General features: G+C 42.9%; 1 protein-coding gene across 2 annotated transcripts in view; it reads right to left on the minus strand.

Annotated features, from left to right (window-relative positions):
- The window catches only part of LOC135508131 (serine/threonine-protein phosphatase 2A 56 kDa regulatory subunit epsilon isoform-like), a 36423-nt gene that overhangs the window by 5706 nt on the left and 17408 nt on the right, over positions 1–13309 (minus strand). For both annotated transcript variants that reach the window (XM_064928116.1, XM_064928117.1), the window contains exons 3-11: positions 7099–7295; positions 6745–6846; positions 5914–6006; positions 5657–5787; positions 5499–5558; positions 5051–5159; positions 4796–4849; positions 4620–4670; positions 4288–4407 (exon numbers count right to left, since the gene is read on the minus strand). In XM_064928116.1, the coding sequence (XP_064784188.1) occupies positions 4288–4407; positions 4620–4670; positions 4796–4849; positions 5051–5159; positions 5499–5558; positions 5657–5787; positions 5914–6006; positions 6745–6846; positions 7099–7295 (917 nt within the window). The remainder of the gene's footprint in view (positions 1–4287; positions 4408–4619; positions 4671–4795; positions 4850–5050; positions 5160–5498; positions 5559–5656; positions 5788–5913; positions 6007–6744; positions 6847–7098; positions 7296–13309) is intronic.

The raw sequence follows: 13309 nt of genomic DNA on the forward strand, positions 1-13309 counted from the left end.
TTTCAGCCTAATGATCGCTTGCTTCACTGGCAGTGACAGATCTTTGGACTTCATATTGAGGGTTAACAGCAACAGATTCCAAATGCAAATGCTGCACTTGAAATCAACTCTAGACATTGTATCTGCTTACTTGTAAATTAACTAATGAGGGAATAACACACCTGGCCATGGAACAGCTGAGTAGCCAATTGTCCAATTACTTTTGGTCCCTTAAAAAGAGGGGGACCACAAATAAAAAATGTAATTCCTACACCGTTCACCCGATTTGGATGTAAATACCCTCAAATTAAAGCTGTAAGTCTGCACTTCCAGCTAATATTCATTATTTCATTTCAAGTCCAATATGCTGTGGTAGACAGCTAAAATAATAATAACTTGGTCAATGTCCAAATATTTATGGACCTGACTATGTAAAATAAGGTAAACAAATATTTATGCATTTGCAAAAATGTCTAAAAATTTGTTTTATGGGGTATTGTGTGTAGATTGAAGGGGAAAAACTCCTCCCGAAGTCACCTCTTCACTGTTGACGTTGAGACGGGTGTTTTGCGGGTACTATTTAATGAAGCTGCCAGTTGAGGACTTGTGAGGCGTCTTTCTCAAACTAGACATTCTAATGTACACGTCGTCTTGCTCAGTTGTGCACCGGGGCCTCCCATTCCTCTTTCTATTCTGGTTAGAGCCAGTTTGCGCTGTTCTGTGAAGGGAGTAGTACATAGCGTTGTACGAGATCTTCAGTTTCTTGCCGATTTCTCGCATGGAATAGCCTTCATTTCTCAGAACAAAAATAGACTGATGAATTACAGAAGTTCATTGTTTCCGGCCATTTTGCGCCTGTAATCGAATCCACAAATGTTTATGCTCCAGATACACAGCTAGTCTAAAGGCCAGTTGTATTGCTTATTTAAATCAGGACAACAGTTTACAGCTGTGCTAACATAATTGCAAAAGGGGTTTCTTATGATCAATTAGCCTTTTGAAATTATAAACTTGGATTAGCTAACACAACGTGACATTGGAACACAGGTGTGATGGTTGCTGATAATGTGCCTCTGTATGCCTATATTATATATATTTTTTAAGAAATCAGCTGTTTCAAGCTACAAAAGTCATTAACAACATGTCTACACTGTATTTCTGATAAATGTTGTGTTAATGGCCAAAAAATGTGATTTTCTTTCAAACAAGGACATTTCTAAGTGACCCCAAACTTTTGAAAGGTTGTGTGTGTGTGTGTGTGTGTGTGTGTGTGTGTGTTACCCGTCATTAGTTTGGACACACCTACTCATTCCAGGTTTTATTTTTAGTATTGTCTGAATTGTAGAATAATAGTGAAGACATCAACACTATGAAATGACATATGGAATCATGTAATAAACAAAAAAATGATTATACACTGCTCAAAAAAAAGGGAACACTTATACAACACAATGTAACTCCAAGTCAATCACACTTCTTTGAAATCAAATTGTCCACTTAGGAAGCAACACTGATTGACAATACATTTCACATGCTGTTGTGCAAATGGAATAGACAACACGTGGAAATTATAGGCAATTAGCAAGACACCCCCAATAAAGGAGTGGTTCTGCAGGTGGTGACCACAGACCACTTCTCAGTTCCTATGCTTCCTGGCTCATGTTTTGGTCACTTTTGAATGCTGGCGGTGCTTTCACTCTAGTGGTAGCATGAGACGGAGTCTACAACCCACACAAGTGGCTTAGGTACTGCAGCTCATCCAGGATGGCACATCAATGCGAGCTGTGGCAAGAAGGTTTGCTGTGTCTGTCAGCGTAGTGTCCAGAGCATGGAGGCGCTACCAAGAGACAGGCCAGTACATCAGTAGACGTGGAAGAGGCCGTAGAAGGGCAACAACCCAGCATCAGGACCGCTACCTCCGCCTTTGTGCAAGGAGGAGCAGGAGGAGCACTGCCAGAGCCCTGCAAAATGACCTCCAGCAGGCCACAAATGTGCATGTGCCTGCTCAAACGGTCAGAAACAGACTCCATGAGGGTGGTATGAGGGCCCGATGTCCACAGGTGGGGGTTGTGCCTACAGCCCAACACCGTGCAGGACGTTTGGCATTTGCCAGAGAACACCAAGATTGGCAAATTCGCCACTGGCGCCCTGTGCTCTTCACAGATGAAAGCAGGTTCACACTGAGCACGTGACAGACGTGACAGAGTCTGGAGACGCCGTGGAGAACGTTCTGCTGCCTGCAACATCCTCCAGCATGAACGGTTTGGCGGTGGGTCAGTCATGGTGTGGGGTGGCATTTCTTTGGGGGGCCGCACAGCCCTCCATGTGCTTGCCAGAGGTAGCCTGACTGCCAATTGGTACCGAGATGAGATCGCTTGTGAGACCATATGCTGGTGCAGTTGGCCCTGGGTTCCTCCTAATGCAAGACAATGCCTCATGTGGCTGGAGTGTGTCAGCAGTTCCTGCAAGAGGAAGGCATTGATGCTATGCCCCCCCGTTCCCCAGACCTGAATCCAATTGAGCACATCTGGGACATCATGTCTCGCTCCATCCACCAACGCCACGCTGCACCACAGACTGTCCGGGAGTTGGCGGATGCTTTAGTCCAGGTCTGGGAGGAGATCCCTCAGGAGACCATCCGCCACCTCATCAGGAGCATGCCCAGGCATTGTAGGGAGGTCATACAGGCATGTGGAGGCCACACACACTACTGAGCCTCATTTTGACTTGTTTTAAGGACATTACAACAAAGATGGATCAGCCTGTAGTGTGGTTTTCCACTTTAATTTGAGTGTGACTCCAAATCCAGACCTCCATGGGTTGATAAATTTGATTTCCATTGATAATTTTTGTGTGACTTTGTTAGCACATTCAACTAAGGAAAGAAAAAAGTATTTAATAAGAATATTTCATTCATTCAGATCTAGGATGTGTTATTTTAGTGTTCCCTTTATTTTTTTGAGCAGTATATTATAAATATATTATATATTTGAGATTATTCAAAGTAGCCACCCTTTGCTTTGATGATAGCTTTGCACATACTTGGCATTCTCTCAACCAGCTTCATGATGTAGTCCCCTCGTATGCATTTCAATTAACAGATGTGCCTTCTCAAAAGTTAATTTGTGGAATTTCTTTCCTTAATGCGTTTGAGCCAATCAGTTGTGCGGTAACAAGGTAGGGGTGGTATACAGAAGATAGCCCTATTTGGTAAAAGACCAAGTCCATATTATGGCAAGAACAGCTCAAATAAGCAAAGAAATACAACAGTCCATCATTACTTTAAGACATGAAGGTCAGTCAATAGGGAACATTTCAAGAACTGAAAGTTTCTTCAAGTGCAGTCGCAAAAGCCATCAAGCGCCATGATGAAACTGGCTCTCATGAGGACCACCACAGGAACAGAAGACCCAGAGATACCTCTGCTGCAGAGGATTAGTTCATTAGAGTAAACTGCACCTCAGATTAAAGCCCAAATAAAATGGGCCAAGAAACACGAGCAATGGACATTAGACCGGTGGAAATCTGCCCTTTGGTCTGATGAGTCCAAATTTGAGGTTTTTGGTTCCAACCGTCGTGTTTTTGTGAGACGCAGAGTAGGTGAACAGATAATCTCTGCATGTGTGGTTCCCACCGTATAGCATGGAGGTGGTGTGTGATGGTGCTTTGCTGGTGACACTGTCAGTGATTTATTTAGAATTCAAGGCACACTTAACCAGCATGGCTACCACAGCATTCTGCAGTTATACGCCATCCCATCTGGTTTGAGCTTAGTGGGAATATAATTTGTTTTTCAACAGGACAATGACCCAAAACACACCTCCAGACTGTGTAAGGGCTATTTGACAAAGAAGGGGAGTGATGGAGTGCTGCATCAAACGACCTGGCCTCCAAAAACACCCGACCCTCAACCCAATTGAGATGGACCGCAGAGTGAAGGAAAAGCAGCCAATAAGTGCTCAGCATATGTGGGAACTCCTTCAAGGCAGTTGGAAAAGCATTCCTCATGAAGCTTGTTGAGAGAATGCCAAGTGTGAAAAGCTGGCAAAGGGTGGCTACTTTGAAGAATCTAAATATATTTAGATGTTTTAAACACTTTTTTGGTTACTACAAGATTCCATATGTGTTATTTAATCGTTTTGATGTCTTCACCATCATCAGTGTTGTGCTGTAGAGCAAACTCCTATGGTCATTGTCATGACAAAATAACGATCATAGGAGTAGACTATACAGCAAACAGTCATAGATATACTGAGATTAACTCTAAAAAAACTGACAAGGTGTGTTCTTCTGTGTAGACTGACTGACCTGGAAGTGTGGGCTGGACACACATCTGGATATCTGTTTGAAGAGCGGCTCCTGGATCTTGACGAACTGTGTCGGCTCGATCACGTCTAGGATCTCCTCTAGCTCCCCCAGGTACATCACCTGAGAACATACCCAGTTACAAACACACCCTAACCGAGGTACATCACCTGAGAACATACAGTTACATACACACATGAGTAGGACAACACACACACACACACATCCTTAATATCCTTACTATCCAGGTACCACATCTAAACTCCCAATAACACTTCCCAGCAGCAGCAGGTCACTGCTCCAGCCCCAGTTAGGGCAACGGCCAGGGCTCTTACCTCTTTTTGACTGCAGGTTTTTGGCCAGAACTTCAGTAATCCCCTGATTACCTGTGATGAGAGCGAGAGATGGGGGAAGTAGATGAATGAATGGAGACAGTGAGAAATCCTGATAATTCAAAGTTCCTTCTGATTCGAGGGTTGGTGTGACCATGGGGGGTGGGGGGGGCACTTACTGGTTCTGTTAACGCTGGGTCTTTCTCTAGAAACTGTACAATGCAATACGCCAACTGGAAATAGGTCACAATAAAGAAAAGAATGTGAACACATTGTCAATGTTATGGTTGGAAAATACTAATACTAATTGGGATCGACTCACTGGACAGAGAAGTACAGTATTTGGGAGACAGGCTCAATCATGTAGAACATTACCAACACAATCATGATTTCACACCTGGACATACACACACGCATAAACACACACACACTACCTGTGCGTGGAAGAGGGACAGACTCCTGACAGTGTGGAGGGGGATCAACACCTTGACCAGGAACTGTTTATGCTCTGCTTTGAGCGGCAGGGCAAAACCATTGATTATGCTGCAAGAGAGAGAGGAGAAAGGCAGAGCTCAGCCAGTAGGGCAAATTATACATGTCCATACAAAGAGGCCAGAATATACTATTGAGTCGACTGGAGAATCAAATGTTAACAAGACAGAGGACAACATATATTAACGATCAATCGCTATACATGGGCCAACAAATTACATAGGTACTACTGTAGCTACTTTATGCAAGGTAACCAACACGCCTTAGGCTTGACTACAGTACTACAGTGCCCAGGGAGGATGAAGAAATAAAACATGTTTTACTCCATTAAGACAGAGCCAGAGAACAAAGGCGTCAGAACTAACCACAGGTCAAACCAGTGTCACATACCTTCCCAAGATCTCCAGCAACTCAGCAACCCCGTTGAAATGCTCAGTCTCATAAACAAAACTTTACGAGAGAGAGAGCGAGAGAATAAACCTTAGTGAAACATCCGTGAAAGTATCATGTCAATATGAATATAGTGAGAATGAGGAGCGCCGTCTTACCGTAGAAAAATATTATTGATCTGTTTTCGTATAAAAGCCCTCAGCCCCAGGAATTTCCCATAGATTCTGTGTAAGACTGTTTTCAGGTAGTCTCTCTCCCGAGGGTCCTCACTGTCAAAGAGTTCCAAGAGCTACAGAGAGTGAGAGAGAACGAGAGATTAAACAACTACAAACTACTCAAACTTGTACAACACTAATCTACATTTTTGAAGTGCATCTCTACAGCATCTCCAATAAAATAAAAAAACATCCCTCACCTGTAGAACGAATTTCTGGTCTATGTACTTTTTGGCAATGCTGGGCTGGAATTCCTGACTCTCCAAGAATCGTATGAAGAACTCATACACCAGCTATGACACAGAGAAAGCGAGAGAGCGGTGGAAGAGGTTAAGGGACGGAGTCTTCATAGTGCAAAGGTAAGGCTATGGAGAGACTGGAGCAGGACAGACTGGGAGGTCAATAGGTCGCAGGAGGTCAAAGGTCAGAGGCACACCTTGGGTAGGGCCCTTATTACCTTTAGTGGTAACCAGGGTTACAAGATGGCCAGGGGGAGGAGGGCTTATGTTTGGGAGGGTTAATACATATATTTTTTTTTTAATTGGTCAAATGAATTTGGCTGTTTTTAGAAATGTTATAAAAGATAAATACAATTAAAAAGTTTTACCAGGAAGAATCTCCTTGAGATCTTCATCTAATTTCTAAAGGAGACCTGGGAGTCACAGCAGCAGGTACACAGAAAAGGGGGTGAGAGACAGAGCACCTGACACTAGACCTGTAGCCATACAAGGGACTGTCAGAGCCCGGACTTAAATGGGAACTCAACTCAAAAACTATATATTTTTAAATATTTTATTAGTCCACTGTTGATACAGTCCCAAAATGTTATGGCATGTCAGCAGTCAAGTTATCAAGATATTGGACTTTCAAGAAGCAAAGTGTCACCGGCCACATCATCATGCATTAAAGATAAACATCAAGATACCAAGGATTCCAGGTAGGTTTTTACAGAGGGGAACGACACTAAGTCTCCAATAGAAGGCAGTACACATACACGCACACACACCAATCAATTGTAGCCTCAGTATTACCTGTAAGTGTGGCCATGAGGCCTCCAGTGTGGGTTCATCCTCCTCTGGGTCAAACTCATTACTGTCACTGGGTGGAAGGGTCCGGAATATGTTGTAAGACACCTGGGAGACAGGACAGAGAACAATACACAATCAACTGACTTCCCTGGAGATTAAGGCAGTGGACATGTGAGTGGAATGAGTAATATGAAAATCAGTTTTATAGGCAACTCAGGCACTTCAACATGGATGTGAAACAGAAACGTTGATTGAGGTTCATTGTATTTATCATTTTTATCAACAAACTTAAATTGGCTGGAAGCAAGTATATTTATGGCATGAGTGCGTGTTCTGTTTAGTGTGTTGTAGCCTCACCATTTTGACCACCTCTGGGTAAGCCTGTTCTGTCAGGTATCCCCTGCTGACGGTGACATAGTCCACCAGCTCGTTGAGCGTGGAGCGCTTGTACTCCTTCATCTTCAGGTCAGACAGCGTGTCCATGAAATCAAACACAGTACAGCACTGCTGCAGCTTCTTCAGGAACAGCTCCGGCTGCTCCGGTGCCGGCACGTCTACACGCAGGGAGAGAAAGAGATGTCAGGAGTGAGAGGCCTACTAGTATAGGGAGACTTTTAGCAGAGACGAAGAGGACAACATGGCAGAAACAGAGCAATCACATGAGAGGATATCTGAACAGAGCCCTGACACCAATAATAAAAGAAAAGCTGGAGGAGAGATGGAGACCTTTAACGAAGCATGTAACAAATAACATTTGATCATCTCTGTGCCCACACGCATGCACACGCCACTTGACCCTACAGGTCACTCATCACTGCAGAATGTGGCTCTAGTCAACAAGTATGCGAGTAGCATCCAGAGAAAACAGTGTAGCGCAGGTAGAAGAACAAAGACCATACAGACCAGAGGAATGGGCATCTGTCCCAGAGATTGGGACACTGATCAATACAAATGTAATAATGTAAAGAGGTTTCCATCAGGGACCAGTTTGCCAAAGAGCTTCAACCGAGGCTATATGTACTAGTACTTATATCTAGGTAGTCTAGTCTTCTGAGTCTCCTACATAGTGCATTAGTCTGTTCCTGTAGTTTAAACAGGTGGTATAAAACACACAGACAGTACTGTTAAAAGTGACCTTATCATGGACCATCGCTAAGACACCAACTATCTAACCGGTATTCTTCAGCCAAGCATCTGTCAACATGACATTACACAGGGCAATATCTCAGCCAGCCAGGCAGCATGGGTTAGACAGAGCACAGGAGAGGCCAGGGTTACAGAACAAGTCTACCAGGCCTGTAAAAGAATAGTAGCCTTGTAATCCTTCAGTGTGGTACCTGTATTTATATTTGGGATATCGTTTCCAACAGTAAAAGTAAAATTGCTGGAGGACATCTTTAAATTCCCAGTGGAGTCCAAATTCAGTTTCTGTGTTTTGTATCATATTGTACAACAGCTGATGAAAACAACACTGTAAAAGTGGGACTTAAAAAAATGTTATTTCCTGATAGCTGAATGGTTGAAAATATAAAATCTACACAGGACCTTCTAAAAAACAAATCAGCAGTTTTGCATGGGTGGGAGTGTCGGCTTTCAACGGTGACATAACCATACGGTAAAATGGTTAATAGACCAATAACAAAATAGTTCCAAACTGCTCTGCCAATAACAGCTAGTTTTCAGTTCTCTTACCACTCCCTTGACAGCCCGAGCAAAATTCTTGCTTGAGAAATAATTGTGGTAAAAAGCAAATTTTTCCCATTTGAATGGAAATCTATTACATTAAGGTATTAAACTGTTACCCAGATATTATTTGACATTGATATAAAAATGGCTGCATTGAGCATTTGTAACCTTTATTTAACTAGGCAAGTAAGTAAAGAACAATTCTTATTTACAGTGACGGCCTACTCCGGCAAACCCAGACGACGCTGGGCCAAACGTGCGCCGCTCTATGTGGCTCCCAATCTCGGCAGGATGTGATACAGCCTGGATTCAAACCAGGTACTATAGTGACGCCTCTTGCACTGAGATGCAGTGCCTTAGACCGCTGTTCTACTAAGGAGCCCATTTAAAAGGACAAAAAAAACTATGCACATTAATGTTGTAAACTTATCGTTAGGGCATAAATTCAGTCAATTTATCTCAAAATGGATATCTGTCCATATCGCCCAGCTTTACATATCCAAACAAGTGTTTGACTTGGACTCTAGTCTCTCTTGACAGACAGGTTGCCTCTGACAATGTACCAATGCACCAGCTTACATGTCTGTAGAAGTTCCGACGTCAGTTGGGATAGAGTACAAGTGGAAAATGGGCCGCGTGTCACCGGTGACTTTACTGCCATATACGCTTGTTGCCCTGGCTAAACATGAGCAGAATGTCTGCCTGTATTCCTGCCTACCCAACATCTGGATTTGCTGGGAAAGTTGGTCTGATGGCGACCCTCCCTGGAACAATATTTTCCAAGAGAATACCTATCCAAGTTTAAATCACAGATAGCTAGGACCATCAGGGTGAGTGCATGGTTAGTCTAGTACAATGCCTCTCCTGTTAGGCCTGCCCCAACGTGCGTGTGTGTGTGTGTGTGTGTGTGTGTGTGTCAGGGTCTGTGTAAGGGTCTGTGGCTGCTGCTGGTGCCTGTCCCGTTCCTGGTTGGTTCATATAATTAGTGCACCAGTACAGTCAGTGATGGTCTTCCATCCAACCCCTGGGTATATAGGAGAGGAGTAGCATGTGAATGGCCTTAAAAAGGAAGCTATTAATAGAGCAGAGAGTCACACAGGAGAGAGAAATCCCTCCAGGGAGAAGGAGCGCCCGGCTGGGCCCAGCACACAACCAACACACAAACGCTCGTGATGCCATTATTCCAGGTGTTGTTCATCAGTTGATGTGAGAAAGTCTCCTGGAAGAGCGATCTTCCAACTATTAACTTTGATATAAAACTCAGCAAAATATATAGGATCTTGAAACTATGGAGAGTGAAACCTGTCCACCTACAAGAAATGTACCCTGATTAAATATGTCAACTGCGATATTTCTAGATAATTATTCATTGCTCTACCAAATCCAGGAGAATTCATTTGAAATGCGAGAAAATAATATTTGGAATGGCAAACCAGATACAGCTATGGGCACATTTAGATGCATTTGGAGAGTACTCAGAACCCTTCCCTTTATCCACATTTTGTAACATTGCATACTTATTCTAAAATGGATCAAATATTTTTTTCATCATCCATGTACACACAATTACCCATAACGACAAAGTGAAAATACGTTTTTAGAATTTTTGCAAATGTATTAAAAATAACAGAAATACCTTATTTACCTAAATACCCGGTGCATTCTGTTTCCATAGATCATCCTTGGTATATCCACCTGTGGTAAATTCAATTGATTGGACATAATTTGGAAAGGCACAGACCTGTCTATATAAGGTCCCACAATTGAAAGTGCATGTCAGAGCAAAAACCAAGCTATGAGGTCGAAGGAGTTGTCCGTTGAGCTCGGAGACGGGATTGTGTCGAGGCACAGATCTTGGGAAGGGTGCCAAAAAATGTCTGCAGCATTGAAGGTCCCCAAGAACACTGTGGCCTCCATCATTCTTAAATGGAAGAAGTTTGGAACCACCAAGACTCTTTATAGAGCTGGCCGCCTGCCAAACGGAGCAATCGGTGGAGAAGGGCCATGGTCAGGAAGGTGACCAAGAACCCTTTGTCACCTCTGACAGAGCTCCAGAGTTCCTCTGAGAAGATGGAAGAACATTCCAGAAGGACAATCATCTCTGCAGCACTCCACCAATCAGGCCTTTATGATAGAGTGGCTAGATGGAAGCCACTCCTCAGTAAAAGGCATATGACGACCTGCTTGGTGTGCGCCAAACGGCATCAAAAAGCACTCTCAGACCATGAGAAACAAGATTCTCTGGTATTATGAAACAAAGATTGTACTCTTTGGCCTGAATGCCAAGTGTCACGTCTGGAGGAAACCTTGCACCATCCCTATGGTGAAACATGGTGCTGGCAGCATCATGCTGTGGGGATATTCAGCAGCAGGGACTGGGAGACTAGTCAGGATCGAAGAGAAGATGAATGGAGCAAAGTACAGAGACATCCTTGATGAAAACCTGCTCCAGAGCACTCAGGACCTCAGACTGGGGGCAAAGGTTCACCTTCCAACATGACAACAAAGCTAAGCACACAGTCAAGACAACGCAGGAGTGGCTTTGGGTCTCTGAATGTCCTTGAGTGGCCCAGCCAGAGCACAGACTTGAACCCGATCTAGCATCTCTGGAGAGACCTGAAAATAGCTGTGCAGCGACTCCCCATCCAACCTGACAGAGCTTGAGAGGATATGCAGAGAATGGGAAAACTCTCAAAATACAGGTGTTCCAAGTTTGTGGCATTATACCCAAGAAGACTCAAGGCTGTAATCGCTGCCAAAGGTGCTTCAACAGAGTAAAGGGTCTGAATACTTATGTAAATGTCATTAGTCAGTTGTTTCCCCCCCCAAACATTCTAAAACCCTGTTTTTGCTTTGTCAGTATAGGACAGTGTGTGTAGATTGATGAGGGGCAAAAATGTTTTAATCCATTTTAGAATAAGGCTGTAATGTAGCAAAATGTGGAAAAAGTCTGAATACCTTGCAGATGCACTGTATATAACGAAAATGGGTTTGGAGGGTTAAAACTTAAATATTAAGGCATTAAACCCCTTTATAGCCTCCATTATACCAACATTATATCCTAATCCAAACTAGTTTTCCAGCAGGCTACTAAGAGAGGCCCATCCTGTTTAAGATTGTCAATCTTCAAAAAGGCAAAGAGCCCAAGGATCCCTGTTTGAAGTATCCTCCTTTTAAATGAAGCCATACAGAGTTGGCTATAATACAGAAAAGGCAGATCAAATATTACAGCAAATAATATGGCTAAACTCCAATTTACTGAAAACATTGAAGGGTATAATATTCATGAAAGACATTGTAAACAAGTAACATTTTCACAAAAGCAACTAAGAGGCAATTACTTAAAGAAGAAATTAAAGAATTAAAGAACACATTACCACTCGTTAAAAAACAGAAATGGCTTATACTTATTAATATAAATCGAAGTCAAAAGGTTTGACCACAGTGCCGCATAAAGTCCAAGTCCGTTGGGAAACGGGCCTCTGATGTACCAATACCTTGGCATCGGATCTATGAACTGACATGTAAAACAACAATTGACATCAACCCGATCATTTAAATTTAAGCTATTAGATAAACTTGCCACAAAAAAGCAATGCTCAACATATGGGGAATTAAACAGTCAGCCTTGTGCAGATTCTGCTATGAAGAAACAGACTCACTAGAGCATCTTTTCTGGTACTCAGTTTGAACCCTGATATGACATAAAACCACCTTTCCTGGATCTGACTGCAAAAGCGAGCCACCAATGGACAGTAGCAGAAAAGATGCTCTAGTGAGTGTTTCTTCGTGGCAGAGTCTGCACAAGGCTGACTGTTCAATTCCCCATATGTTGAGCATTATTTTTGTAGCAACATTTTTATCTAATAGCTCGCTTTTGCAGTCAGGTCCAGGAATGGTTATGTCAACATATTACGGTTTAGATGGACCTGCAAACTGTATTGTTAGGGGATCTGAAAAACCATGATCAGTCAATGGGAAATATCAATATGCTCCTAGGGTAAAGTACTTCTCTTTGGGGCAATATCAGTAGAAATGTTACAAATAGGAAGGTTCAGGACCCTCGTAAGACATCACAGTAAAATGGAGGGATTTATTGCGAAAGGAAATAGCAAAATGGTAGTGTACTGGGAAAAATGAACCGGTCTGTGGACATCTGAGGGTTTTGGGGTTAAGATCAAAATAAATGGTGGATTGGCCAGTCGGTGAAAATCGAAGACTTGCAGAAAGAGGAAATGAGGAATATATGTATAATTATTTATCTACATGTGCCGTAAATGTGAGCGAAAATAGCTGTAAGTAGCAGAAGTGTTGTTGTCAGTTAGTTTACTCCAATCAGGGAAGGGGTGGGAGGGTGAAAATAATAATAATCCTAATAAATATTTTTTCTGTTTAAAACAGTAGTGAACACGACAGCCCTATCCATAACAATACAGCAACCAACCAGGAGTGAGCACACGGCTCAGTTGACCACAACAGACCATGACAGGGAGCATGTCCTAGAACGGCTTGGAGCACCCAGTCTTGGACAACACAATTGAGATACCAGTTCATCACAATACCGAGTACATTTCTCTGCCCAGCCCCTGGCACACACCAACACAGTAAAGTCCACAATTCCAATGTGTAATAAAGTATGTATAGTTTAGAAAATAGGTGAGAGTCCAACCCATCCCTGTCAGACTACCATAGCACAACCCTGGGCTGCTGGGTCCAGACTCACACCATTGAAGAAGCATTCAGCAGGTCTCAATCCCAATTGTCCCAAATAAACAACATAAGAAAGATCAGCATTCACCACCATGTAATCTAGCCTGATTCACTAACAGTTACCTTAAAATCTAAAATAATGACATCTAAAATTCAGATGCTAAGCCCATAC

This window comes from Oncorhynchus masou, chromosome 21, assembly GCF_036934945.1.
Source record: "Oncorhynchus masou masou isolate Uvic2021 chromosome 21, UVic_Omas_1.1, whole genome shotgun sequence".
NCBI lineage: Eukaryota > Metazoa > Chordata > Actinopteri > Salmoniformes > Salmonidae > Oncorhynchus > Oncorhynchus masou.